Source organism: Calonectris borealis, chromosome 1 (genome assembly GCF_964195595.1).
Source record: "Calonectris borealis chromosome 1, bCalBor7.hap1.2, whole genome shotgun sequence".
NCBI classification, from domain to species: domain Eukaryota; kingdom Metazoa; phylum Chordata; class Aves; order Procellariiformes; family Procellariidae; genus Calonectris; species Calonectris borealis.
Genome location: NC_134312.1, coordinates 146,244,088 through 146,258,216, shown reverse-complemented (window position 1 = coordinate 146,258,216; position 14,129 = coordinate 146,244,088). Strand labels below are relative to the sequence as shown.

The 14,129-nt window shown below is 43.3% G+C and overlaps 1 protein-coding gene across 1 annotated transcript in view; it reads left to right on the top strand.

The window, feature by feature from the left end:
- The first annotated feature begins 712 nt into the window (after window positions 1–712).
- GABRG3 (gamma-aminobutyric acid type A receptor subunit gamma3) overlaps window positions 713–14,129 on the top strand; it is a 341,124-nt gene continuing 327,707 nt past the window's right edge. Inside the window, exons 1-2 of the mRNA XM_075134904.1 lie at window positions 713–1,491; window positions 4,952–5,100. Coding sequence (XP_074991005.1) covers window positions 1,439–1,491; window positions 4,952–5,100 — 202 coding nt within the window. The 5' untranslated portion in view covers window positions 713–1,438. The remainder of the gene's footprint in view (window positions 1,492–4,951; window positions 5,101–14,129) is intronic.

Sequence of the window (14,129 nt, the reverse complement as noted above, 5' to 3'; positions counted from 1 at the left end):
GACGCCTGGTGCAAAGCTCCACACACCTGGAGAGAATTGAAGTCGGTAAAAATCACATCTGTGCTGTTCTTAGTGGAGTAGAAAGACACATGATGTTCAGACCCAAACTACTTTTGCCCTGAATACACTTGGCTGCCGTCACATTTCCCAAGTTCTCACAGCAGAAAAACCTCATTTATTCTGAAGTTCCCGATATACACATAAATCCATGTAGCTCGGTCTACCGCATCTCTCTCTTCTCTGTGTATACATTCTACAGGATACCTTATGCATATATAAGTATATCCGTGCATTCGTACAGAGCATGCAAACTTCTACATATATACACCTAGATACAGCGGCATATACAAACACGCTGCGTTGTGTATGTTTGTCTATCTGTCTGTGGAAGACTGCACTGTAGGTCCCTCTCTATAGCCGCACCGATTACATGGATCTGCGTCTATATGTACATCGGGATGCCCGTGGTTCCGACCACCCCGAGACCAGCAGCAGCGCCGACCTCTCTCTCTCCGTCTGAAGAGGAGCGCCCTGGGGCGCCATTCGGCAAGTGAGTGTGGGGTTTGGGGGTGGGGGCACCCCCCAAAACAGCGAGGGGAAGCTGCCGCCGGGCGCCGCAGCCCCCACGGAGCCGCCCCTTCGGGGGCATCGGCCTGGTGGTGGCGGGGAGAAACCCCGCTCTCGGCTGGCCTCTGACTGCGGCTGGCGAGTTTGCTGCTCCCCCTCTCCCGTGTGCGTGTGCGTTCACTTCCCGGCTCTCCCCCCGTTGCCGGCGAGGCGGGTACCAGCTGGGCAGGGAGCGTGGACGAGGTGCTCCCCAATGCGGGGCGGCCCCCGGCCGCGCTCCGGTGCCGCGCTGCGGGGCTGGCCGCGGGCCAGGCGCCTCGCGGGGCGGGGGCGAGGTGCGCCCCTTCCTCCCCGCCCCAGTCCCAGCCCCAGCCCCAGCCCTCCCTCGGCCCGGCCCGGCCCACCCCGCCCCGCGGCGCCCGCGGCCCGGCGGGGCCCGGGCTCCGCCGCGCTGTGCACAGCCCGGGGGGCACGGCCAGCGCCAGCCGGGGGAGCGGGAGGGGCCGCGCCGCTGCTCCCGGCAACTGATTGCCAGGAAGGGGGAAGCGCCGCAGCTCGGTGCCCGCTGAACACCTGTCAGACCGTGGAGCCTGATTTATACCTGGCCCTGGCAGTCTCTCCGCTGAGGATTTCCCCCTCGTCCCACTTCTTCTTTTTTTTTTTTTTTTTTTTTCTTTTTTCTTTTCGCCTCCCCCCTCCCTTCCTGGAGCGGTGTGAAAGGGGGTATTTTCTTCAGGGTATAAAGCTGAGAATACAGAGGAAGAGAGGCTAAGAGCTTCACCTCATTGCCTCATTCTCCCCTTCATGTGAACATCCTGCAACATTTCCTTCATCCTGCCGCACCTCTCACCTGGCCAGCGCTGCCCAGATCATGTCCGCTAAGCTCCTGCCGGTTTTCTTCCTCCTCTCAGTCTTTCACGCCTGGTAAGTCTGCACTCCCCTCGCACCGGGGCTTGCGGGCTGGAGTCCCGCTCGCCGGAGTTTGCAAAATACTCGGCGCCCGGGAAGGACAGCGGGCTCTTCCCCTCCTCCCCCGCGCCGTGCCGGGGCTTCGTTCCCAAACGCGGCTTCCCCCGCTCCCTCCCCGGGACCTGCCTGGCTCCCCGGCCAGCTGCAGCCCCGCTGCCCGAGCTGCCGGCGCGGCGGCCCCACCGCTGTCCCTCTCAGCCCCGGGTGAAGCCGGAGGTCGCCCGCGAGGTCTATGTCCCGAGCCGGCCCGGCAGAAAGTTCTCCCGCTCCGGCGGCTGCCAGGGCCCGGCACCCGGCGGGACGGCGCCTGGCGCTGCCCGGGCTCCCCTCACGGCGCGGAGCGGCCGGCAGCCCCGGCTTCCCTCCGCGCCCCACCCCCGCGGGCCCCGCCGGTGGGGTCGGCGTGAGGAGGGAGAAGGCAGCCGCGGGCAGCGTGAGCCCAGCGGCCGGGACCAGCTGGGGGTGCCGGGGAGTGCCCTGGTGCCTGCGGGGAGCCGGCGGCGGCTACCGTCAACCGCCTCGCCCTCGGCCCGGCGGGCGTTAACCGCCGCGGAGGGGGGCCGGGAGGGGCGCGTGTGGCGGGCCGGGCCGGGCCGAGGAGCCCCCGGCACCTGCCTCAGGCGGGAAGGGTCACCCCGGCGGCGCTACGGTAACGGCGGGCGGTGAGGGGCCAGCGGGGGCCAGCCGGCAGCTGCAGACCTTTTGGACCAGGCTCGCCTTCGGGCCCGGGGATTGTCCAGGGTACTAGGAAGAGCCCCCGCCGCGTAACCCAGGCAAAGGTGTCACCTCAGCGTCCCCCGCAGGAACCGCCACAAACCGGGCTGCAGGCATGCTCAGAGCCCTTCCCTTCCCTTCCCTTCCCTTCCCTTCCCTTCCCTTCCCTTCCCTTCCCTTCCCTTAACCATGTTCTCCTTCTGGGTAGCCTGCCCCACACCTGAGTGGCATCTCTCTCCCAAATCCCCACAGGAACTAGAGGCTGCTTCATGCCAGTCCCCAGAGCAAGTCCTGGGCACACGTGTTGCAGGATAAAAACCCTTTTCCCACAACCTCTCAGGGTTTTCCAGCCTTCATCCTTTGCGGTTTATGCACTGCCTCCTCACGGGATTAAAGCTAGCAGCCCCTGAGGAGTTTGGGGAAGGTGTGCAGCCCTTCTTCCTCCCCAATTTGAGAATGGCCTGCCATCATCCCACACTTGTTTCTGTGGATAGCAGGAATATGCTGGGAATTTAGCAGTCACTGGTAAGGCTACAGGTGAAAATGCAACCTCCAGTGCCTTCAAGAGCCTAACTGTGTAGAGGCAAGCAAGGGAAGTGAAATAACAAACTCTTAAGGAGGAAAACAAAACACCTTGCAAGATATGTATCTAGTGTATTAGTCTGATTCACTGTGAAACTTCTCACACCCCCAATCTTAATCTGGAAGGTAGGTAGGAATTTACATCGTCTGGAGGTACTTTCTAGGAAACAAACTGCTAGAGTGAGGGGATTTAAAAGGTCTGTCAGAGCTTGGACTCTTACTAGTGACTGTTTTAAAGAAGCAGCTCCCTGAAATGGAATCTTGATCCTACCTGAACTTTTCCACGTTCTCTTTTCCACGTGCAGTCTGAATGCCTCCAGTAAAGTTGTGGTGGGTGCAGCAGAAAAAGACGTATGATTTGTTCTCCTTTCCTATCGGCAATTCAGCACCACTGCAGCGTTTCAGCTCTGAAATATCAACTCTGCATGTTTGGAGACGGTGCCTCCTTTGAGAATGGTTCTGTAGCTGTAATATTAAAACACAGTGCTTGTCATGAATCTGAGGGAGAATCCTCTCCCCCCCAAAAAAAAATCCTCTTGGGGTTTTTTAATGCTCATTGGGTGAATTATACAAAAAAGATAAAGTTTTTTAAAAATACAACTTACTAACATAAAAGGAATGCTTGTCTATTTAAAATTTTCCCTAAGTGTTCTCTACTTTTGCAACTTGGTTATGTGAGCTCTCTCTGCAGAAAATCCTCAAGGGCTAAAATATAGATATTTTATATAAAAGTCGTACCTACAGCACTCGCAATTTGTGAGGTCATGTTAAGTGATTCATGGCTAATCCTCAGGGGCGTATTGGCTGTAGTGCAGTTTCAATTAAAAGTTTCATTAAATGCTTGAATGGTGGTCTACAAGCAATGTTGGGGGTTGATGATGCTCTGTGACTAAATTTTTATACTTGTATTCATTTTTTTTCTGTTACTATAGCGTGTCTATCAAGTCTTCTGGACATCTGAGATACTTTAAAAGACACTAGTGTCATTACAGAGAGGAGAGGGAGAGAGAGAAAGGAGATTGCTCTGATGCATGTAGCACATCCCATGAATAAGTAAGACTGGTGCCTCTGATTGTCCGTTGCTTTGCACCTTGCATAATTATTGACATTTGCGTAAAAAGGTTGTGAAATGATATCGTATCAGCAGGGCAATTGCAGGTCGAAGCAACACATGATTACTGCTGTAGGTTCCACCACTGCAGTTATCTTTCCTCCTGATAACTTCATCTCAGTTTAACTGTCATAGGTTTTCTCCAGCGAGAGACATCAAACAGATTTGGTTTCTAAGATACCAAAAGATACATCTTCAAATCAACATTTTACTCTTCGTGCTCAAAAAGCCGCACAAATGAAATTAGTCTTGTGTGAAAATAGCTCTAGCTGTGATTTCTGGGCAAACTGTAGTTTCACCACATTTGTATTAGCATATTCTTAAAATAAAAATAATCCACCTATGAAGGAAAGAAGTCACAACTCTTGGTGTAGTACTGTTTTTTAAAAAATGTCATTAAAGCTGCAGGGAAATTCAGATTAATTTATGCAATGTATTTGTGTGCTTGTGATAATCCATCTTAAATTCAAGGAGCAAGCTCTTAATTCTAAGCCTTATAATACATTAAACTCTGAAATTCAGGCACTGAGAATATAATAATTTATTAATAGTATAAAATGATCAGGAAGTATTAAAAGATCTGAATTTTTAATACTCTTATTAGCCTTTGTGCAAGAGATGAATCAGTTGTCTTGATATATTAATAAAATAATACTGCAGATGTTCGCTCTTCGTAAGAATATATTGTAAACTATCTAGTCAGGATAGGTTGGTTAAAATACAGGATATAAAATACTACTCTGATAGCTGTATTAACTCCTAGAGTATAATTTTTTGAGAGACTGGAGGAAGACAATTTCTAAACAATTCTGAATGATGACCCATCCACAGGTACTCAACAACTGTTAATGGGAACACCCTGTTGCAAAAACAGCCTAAGGCTGGGTAGATGCAAAGCCAAGGGAGATACCTAAAACTTCTTCAGATGAGTGTGGAGATTTACCCAGAATGTAAATTCAGATTTTAGTCATGTAAAATAACATCTATTTGTTTGATTTGTTATTGCAGTTCTAGAAAGGTTGAAGAGGATGAATATGAAGATGGAACAACTAACCAGAAATGGGTTTTAGCTCCAAAAACACAAGACACAGATGTGACTCTCATACTAAACAAGCTGTTGAGAGAGTATGACAAAAAGCTACGGCCAGATATTGGAAGTAAGTATCCTTTCTGCACAAGTGAGGAAAAGCATCTATGGGTGCAGAAAAGACATTATGTTATATTTTGGTTAGTGTGCACAAATGTCTGGGAAAGTGGAGATTAAGTTTTTTTGGCTGAAGTTCATTTCCAAGTCAATATTTAAAAAATACTAATTTTCACAGGAAGATGTGGTGATAACTTAGGGTGCTAAACTCAGGTTTACTTGTACAGAGTTTGAGTAGAGATATGGAAGGGCTAGCTCTAAAGGATTCAGCGCGTCTTTGGCAGAGTTAGGAACATACTTATCTCTTTTGTCATCCAAGCCATGTATATGAAAAACTCACACTCTGAGAGGCGATCGAAAACCCGGCGTGTTAAAAACAGAAAGTAAGACACAGCAAGAGAAGAATGCATGTCCCTTCAAAATATGATCACCAAAGTTACGTTCCTTAATGTTGAGAAGAAGGCACTAGGATTTGCTTGTGTATTGGGCACCTCCAGAGATTTTCTTCCCCAAACCAGTAGACATCTTATCTCCAAAAGAAATCTGATAGAATGGAAGTGTCTTGTTTATAGGGCAGTATTACTACATATAGGTATAAAATTTAACTAAGAGCCAGTAGATACCTGCATATAACCATTTGGAGCTATTTTCTTTTCCTTTTTTTTTTTTTTTTTAATTTGTATAATGGGGTTGTGTGTTTCAAACCAGTATTTTTTTACCTTTTGTGGTTATGCCCTGTTTTTCTTGTTTGCATCCTTAGATCAGAATGGCTATAGCACAACTGCTGTTCGGTTTGTTCACAGAAAGTTTGTATGACAGAAATCAGAGACAATTTGTCATTTACATTTAGTGCACCTTGCATGTAATTCAGAATGAACTAGGAACAGGGAAAGCTCAAAACAACCACCTAATATAATTTGCCTTTCTTAAATTCTTGCAGAGATTAGAGGGAGAATTCCTACCACTGATTATAAGTGAAAAGAAAGTGTTGGGTTCTTTTCTGTAACTATTACTTTGATTTTCTGTGGTATTTTCAAAGATCGTATTTGATAGATGTGTCTGTTTTTAACACAGAGTGACATTTCTCTCTCTCTCTCTCTCTCTCTCTTAGTTTGTCATACTGGATTTAGCTGATCTTTAATATCTGATGGAGAAGTGCTTTAATGCATTTCCCCACCCATATCAACATCTGGAAGACATTCTCAGACAAATTCTTTATTTTACTTTGTACACCATGTCCTAGATCACTGACTTCAGGCAGAGTAAATTATGTTATGCCTATGTGGGGCAAAGTAATCATTCAAAGTCCCTGTGTCAGTTGCCATAAAATCAGTAGAGGTCAGACATATCTTACAACACTGGAAAATCATTGTTACCAAAATAATTCCTTCTGTCCCTCCACAAACTTGCATAAATCCTATTTTAGAGAAAGGAGTTAAATTTACACAGCTCCTCATATATCGTACCAAACAGAGATTTTACAGTTCTCAATACATCTATCTATTTCTGTCAAGCATCTCAGTCCGAGGCCATTTTTCTCTTTGATAGGAATCTGGCTATTTCAGAACTTGAGCTGAGTGTTGTTCAGACCCTAGAGAAGTTAGTTCACCTCTGCTTCCTTCTCTGGTCCCTCTTCCCTCCTCTCCTACCTTTGATGCAGATAAATAACATTGCCCTTTTGAAGCTGAGGAGCTGCTGCATTTGTCAAGGAGGACATGACGGGAATGTTAGAGAATCAGGCATTATATCTAACTTCCCTGAATTGCCCGCCGGTTCCTCACACACCAGCACATCTTCCTTTCCATCTGGGAGAAGGTTATCCTCCAAACTAGATGGTTGACAACTGAACTGTGTTCCTGCCCTGAAGGCCCCAGTATTAATACAAATCCATTAATACATATCAGTTAAAGCACTAGGAAAAACAGTAGTGGACCAGGTGACATAGAGCATACAATAAGAAAATGCATGTTTTGAAATTTATAGAAAACATGGAATAAACCAGTGGAGGAAGAGAGAAGTAATTGTCAGAATCAAGCAGAAGTGCAGCCAATAAAAGACGTTGAGGGTTAAATGCAGGACTAACATGCAGTCAGCTACTTATTAGGGCCACTACATTTGTGCAGTGCTGCCTGTAAGCGAATCAGCTGTCCCGCAGGACAGGGGATGCTCACCGTTTCATGCCACATCACTCTTCACTCAGTTTTCCAATCCTTTATTGCAAAGCCACTATTTCTAACGGTGGATAACTTTAGCAATGCTCCTGAAGAAATGATCTTCTCTCTGAATGAAGTCAGAAGAGCCTAGGAAAATACTGACCTCTTTGCACTTTCAAGGGTTAGGATTGCAATTTTTAGATCACTTGGGAATACACTTTTGCAAGCCAAAAGCCATGAGGAGAAGGAGAAGACTGTGGCAAATAGAAGGTATATTGAAGTGCATGCTGGCCCGGGCAGTGACTTTACTGTGGTCTTTCATCCTTCCCAGGGCAGCTGATGTTTCAGCTAGCTCAGGTATGTCCAGGTACTACCTGGCACTGTACAGGCATATTCTGAGTGCCCACTTGCCATATTATGGGCACTGAGTACTTCAGTAATCACGTCACCTCCAGGTCAGGAGTATATCCATCCATGAATGAACTCCTGTGAACAGACGTTCACCCACCCTCCTTCCTCCTCTCCCATCCAGCCCATCTAAACCACTGTAAAGAGCGTGTAGGTCAATGCTAAGATGCGAGGGCAGGACTTGCTCTTTCCTTTCTTTTTTTTTCTTACGCTGGCCTTTGCTTGGCCTAGGCTTTCATGTAAATGACTGTCGGTCAAGTCATATGCTCAATCTACACTCAGCAGTACAGGCATAACCTGAAAGGTTCCAAGCCAGGACTTTGAAAGAGTGGGTTGAACAACCTAAGTATTAAGCAGAATAGTTACCCTGTGAAGGCTATCAGCAACCTGACACCTCAACAGGACCCGTCTAGCTACAAGGAGCCTTTGGTCTTTGGAAACAAAGCAGTGTTCTACCAGCAGGGGAATGTCTGACTGCATCCCCCGTGGTCACACAGTTGGCAGAATTCTTGTCTCCATAACTATCACAGCTTGTGAGGGTTTTCATTTTAATGGTGGCATCTGGCAGTTTTCCATTATACCACAGAACATACACGCCTTTTGGAATTGAAAAAAGAAAAAGAAAGAAAAGAAAGCACCTCACACTGAACAGCTTATACTGGTGTACTGATTAGATGAAAAAGAAAAGTGTTTTATGGAGACAAAGCGTCTTTTCCACCCACTTTTTACCAGCTAGAATTATAGGGCTGAGAATCGTGGGTCTGTTGCATGGTATAAAAGGCACCAGTCCCAGATAACAAATAAACCCGTTCTGCACTATGAAGGTCTTAAAATCTCTTCCATAGACAGGTAGAGTGATTTTTTTTTCCCCCATGTCACACTGGGGGAAAAGTCCTGACATTTAGTAGGACTAAGTTCTGGCCCTGAAATTTTACTTCCTCTTTATTAATAAAATGAGAACAGAAATAATTGGCAAACCAACAGGCCACAGAGTAGAATGATGATAATTACAGCTAGAAAAATCTCAGTCTTACTTAGGTTCTCTTAATAAACCAGGTTTTTGCCATTGCTCTGTTTTTGATTAACTGATTTAAAATTTGTTACATTTAAAAAAAACACAATGAAAGAAACGACAGGTAAATTAATTAGCACATGACAAAACACATTTCCTTCAAAGTCAGTTTACTTCAGTGAAACCTCCCCTCTCACCTTCCTTAATGGTCAGCTTAGTCCACAATGGAGTCCTGGAAAATAAAAGCTACCTTAATTACCGTACATTGTTTCATGCTTATCTTCATATGGAATGATGTTGCTTTAAACAGACAGAAAGTTTGTAACAGTGTATTCTTCCAAAGTGAAGGTTTTGCCAATCACATTCCCTTAGTGAGCTTTACATGTGGAAGATAATATGCTATCTTTTCTTTTCATTGTGAAAGTCATCTTACCCACCAAAAAAGTTAGTATGTGAGAGGTTTCTGAAATGTGACATTAGTAGCAGGAGGAAAAAAATCTCACCCTAGACCAGGCTTAGAGCTGCAGTACTCATTTGGAGCATGAAGAGCATTAAGTCTTAAGAGTTGCCTTTTGGTAGCTGGTTTGCTTACCTCAAAGAAAGATCTGTTTGCCTCTTGTTCATTAAGAAGCAATAACTACTGTGGGCCAAAATTTCAGTGACGACAAGGCAATAGTATTGTTAAGATCAGTTCATAAACTGAGCTAAACTCCAAGCTCCCTCTTTATCTCAACCTGCTATAGTGAAAGAAAACATTTTCTTTCACCAGTAATTTTTAGAGAACAAAACCGTTCCCTGAGCATCTCTAACAAGCAGTCAGTTACCTTGGCACTGTAATTTAATTGCAGAGGATATTCTAAAACACACATCCTGCAGTCTGACCATGTGCTCTCCAGCCTTCCTGTGATTACCTGCCCTTTTCCCCAGCTCCTGAAATACCTTCCCCACAACACAACAGGACTAGAATAAGGAGCTACACACACTTATTAGGTACAAACAGACATAACTGCTGCCCATTATCTTTCCCCATGGTGTTCCTAATGTAAGCAAATGGTATTAGGAAAGTGATAAATTTCTGTTCTAGCATTTTTAAAAAATGCCTAAAAAATCATAGAAAAAACCCATAGAAGTTATTTCCTCTGCATTTCAGGCTGTACCAATGCTCTTTGCAGTTATTTATACTCTGCCAGGGAAAGTTTAATACTTTCAATTAATTTCTAGTTCAGAAGCTGGAGCAAAATAATGCTGGTAAGAGAAAAGCCAACTAGAAGGGACTACACTCTAATGTACTCAAACTATCCACGGAAATTGAAAGTAGAGTGTGATCATGAGTATTAGAAATTAAGTTAAAATAAGATAAAAAGCCAAATCAAGGAACAGAAAGTTACAAGACAGAACTTCCTGTGTCTCCAAGTTACTTAGCTGACAGTAAGTCAGATACTTCTCATAGTGGTCAGCCAGAACTGAAAAGACTGAATTCCATTTTTAATGCAATAGAAGACTTGTATAAATGTGGTAGTTTATCATATTAATTTATTTTTCCTATACTTTCTATCACTTGGTTTCTAAGCTGCCTGCCTTCTTACTTTATAAAAAAAAAAGTCAAGCTGACATCAAATCAGACTTGAAGCAAGAGCATTATGGGAGAGACAGAACAAGCATGAATAATACTGATTTTACTGATATTATTCACTGAAAGGGTAGGAGGAAGTAGTAGGATAATTTGTATTGCATGTTTGCATCCTCTGTTTCTCATATGTATCACTATATTAGGGAAGGCTATGAACTGCACATATTGAAGAAAGCTTCATCAGCTTGTGTTCTGAGGTGCTTTCACCACTAATGCCTGATTTTCCCTCCTTTTTGATTATACTGCAGTAACAAGATTACTCTTGGGTCCTCTAGATATTTGTACAGCCTCTAGTGGTCCCCTGTATTTATTGTGTATTTATAAGCCCAAATAAGTTCACTCTGAAATATGAAAGTGTATATGCATACAGGTATATACGTGTGTATATATATGTATATGTACACATACATACACCCCTAATTCAATGCCTATATACCTTCTGACTCTGACAGTTCTAGCTGTCTTGAGAGTCCAGCTGTTTTTCTTTGCTCCTCAGGTGTCTTTATAACTGTTAGGCAAATTTCTGAAGATGAGAGCAGTCTCACAAACAGCTGTGCAAATCTCAGTGCCTTGAGTACCTTCGTACAAGTGTAGCTGGTAGAAATAGGTGGGCTCATTTGTGTCGGCAAACACAGAAGAGTAAGTTCTGTCTGACATGCTTTACTGTAGTGGCTTGGCAGGGTTTAACAGCAATTCTCTTTTTAAGCAGTTAAAAGTTCTCTCTGTAACTAATTTAAGCAGTTTCTCAGTGTATGCAAGGAGCAGATCTGTTGGGTGAGCGGGCACAACTTTTATTCTGTTTCTTTTTAAAGGAGATGTGCATTTTCAAGCACAATCCTAATGAAAACCTTGAATTCTGAAGCTGTATCACAACCTTTCTTCTGTCTGACCTGCCTTCTAGCAGGCCACACAGAAATGAACCCTGAAGTGCACCACAGGCTATTACCACTGTGGCCGTTAAGTTATTTTTGCTAGCTGCTGATTGCCACACCTGATACTCTTTAAATTAGCTCCAGCAAGGTTTCCCCATATGTGGTGACAGAGGGTTGCTTATTGCCTCACAGATCAAAATATTTCCCAGATCATAGTGCAGAGAAAGCTGTAAACTGTCATGCAAGGTCAAATTACTACTTCCTGCTCTAAGTCTTTTTTCGTGCTAGCCTACGAGAGACAATGTCAGACATCTTATAGCAGGAAGTAGTGAGAGAGACAGTTGTCACTTAGGGATTGATTATAGACAGTTGTACCTGGGGAGCTAACCAGTGTGTAAAAGTACTACACAATGGGAAGGAGAGAGGGAGTAACATCTGTTTGTATTACGGCAGCACTCAGGAGGGGAAAGCCATAGTCCTGGATCCAACTTTTGTAGTCTTGGCCACAAGATTGTGGAGTTTGGTCTAACTTAGGAAGAAGAAACTTGAATAACCCATTGGTGAGGATGTGGAGTGCTATGGCTAAGACTCAGCTAGGAAACAGGACTGAATATAATGAGAGCTCAGGGGCTGAAGAAGATCAAAGAAAAAAATCAGAAATGTTTTAATTTTTGTCATTGATACTTCCCTTTTTCTTTTTTTGGGAAAGGAAAATGGATTGTCTTTATTTCAGAAAACTTTTGTTCTGATTCAGCCACCAAACTGGAAATCCATTAACTGTCCATTTCCATAAGTAAGACAGTGAATATGAAGACTATTTTAGCGCCAGTTATCTCCCATGCATTATGTTTGTCTGCAGGAGTTCTAATTCTCTAGCATGTTCAATAATTGACGCTTTCTTCTGCAGACTTTGCCATGAACATTTCTAGAATATTAATAGCAAGGCTAATAAGTGTAGGATAAACTAATCTCTGGCCACTCCAAAGTCTTAAGTTTTACATTTTGAAAACTGTGATCCATGTTTGAGTTTTAAAACATGACATAAATAAATAGGTTGGTTGCACCTAATCCTCGTCTGGTGCCAGTATAGTGCATCAAACATAGGCTCTTTCAAAATCTAGCATAGGAACATTTCCGATCAGGATAGGTTGTTGACAGTGAGTTTTTTCATGCCTACATTCTGCTTTTCTAATCGCTTACCATGGAGCTGAGTAAAGGGGAATTTCTGACTTTGGTTTCTGACTGGTTTGGTTCACAGCTTCTCAACTGTTAGGGGAAACACCCTACTTTTTACTCATCTTTCTCTCCGTTACAACTCTTAATGTGTCATACTAAAAGAATACGTAGAGAAATTTTATTCCAATGCAGCAACCCTGCAGAAACATTTAATGTTTCTGCTTAAAAAAAAAAAGTGGGTTTATTTTTTCAATTATTTTACAGATTTTTTTTTTCTTTTTTGTTTCATTTTTTTAGAACACCTAATTTAAATGAAATGCTGGAAAGCAACACTTTAATTTGAAGCTTACAGTACTTCAATATATAGAAATATTTCAGTATTCAAACACTTTGTTTTTCTGAAACTAATCTCATAATTTAACCCAAGTAATACAGTTCTTTGCAGATAAAACTGCTCTTTTGTCTCATTTCTAATGAGCCACTTGTATCTTTGCAATGTTTATGTCTTGCACGTAGACTGTTGGGTTGACAAAGATGTACTGGTTGTGTTTTGGAGAGAGAGGCCTTTTACCTGAGTACTTAACAGCAAGTCCCTTATAATACAACCTTCTCTTTGTGAATGTAAATGGTTCATTTACACAGATGATAACTCTTATTTAGAGTTTTATTTCCTGACAGTGATTACTTGCTGAAATGACTTGATACAAACTCAGACTGCATATTTTTCTTGAATGGCATTGTAGGAAGGAAAGTTTGGTTGACAGTTTGCCTAATTCTTCATCTAAACTGTCAGATCCAAAACTATATGTAGGAGCTGCCAGTTCTTATTTTCTCTTTCTTTTCCATAACTTCACCTAAGAAATTTGAGAGGAGGTTGGGAGTATAGCATACAGACTTTTGGGATGCCATGGATTGAAATTTAGGTAAGAGTCAGGAAAAGTCTGAGATATGAATTACATAAGAAAATCCCTCTCTTCTCTCTCCTGCCTTCTGTGATTACCTAGACTATGCTGGCTCTTCCAAGTGCAGAAGTGTATTTAGAAGTCTTTTTTTTTTTACTAAAGAGGATTCTGAGCAAGTATTTGTAAATTGGGCAGATGTACAGTGCTACAGTTGCCTTTCTGAGGTTGTGGCACAAACTAATAAATTATTCTGTCATCTTTAAACAAGGAAAACTTTCTGCACGTATTATTTTAAAATATTGTTGCTCTTTTTTGCAATTGTGTCGTTTTCTTATGACTGCTATTGTTCATCCAGACCTTGGTTGCTAGCTTGCTAGACTTTTCAAGATCAAATTCTGTTATTGTTCAGTCTTATGAACAATAAGGAACTCCCCCCTCCTATGCATATAAGTAAAACAAGAATGGAAACTTTAGGGATTGATTGTAAAACCAGCCTAACCATTAAGATCTACAGTTTTCATTCCCAAACAACATAATACTGGGAAAATTACAGCTTGTGCTTTAGGGAAAGGTAAATGAAAGATAAAAGTGCTGAAGATTGATTGATGGTGATGGTGGGATATGAAGAATAAAAGTGATTTGTAGTTAATTGAGGAGTCCATTTATGTGCACGCTGTCATTCACACTCCTGGACAGAATGGCAACAAAACCTAGCATGTGAATAAAATATCCTGTTCAGAAGACTGTGTTCTCATCCTGATATCTCTGTCATCCAAACTTTATTTCAAGTCTGCACCCAATTTTTCATTATCTTTTGATTTTCATTTGCAGTCCCGTTTCGGTAGTTTGATCCTAAAAACATAGGGATGACAGTTCTGTCAGAGTTTCT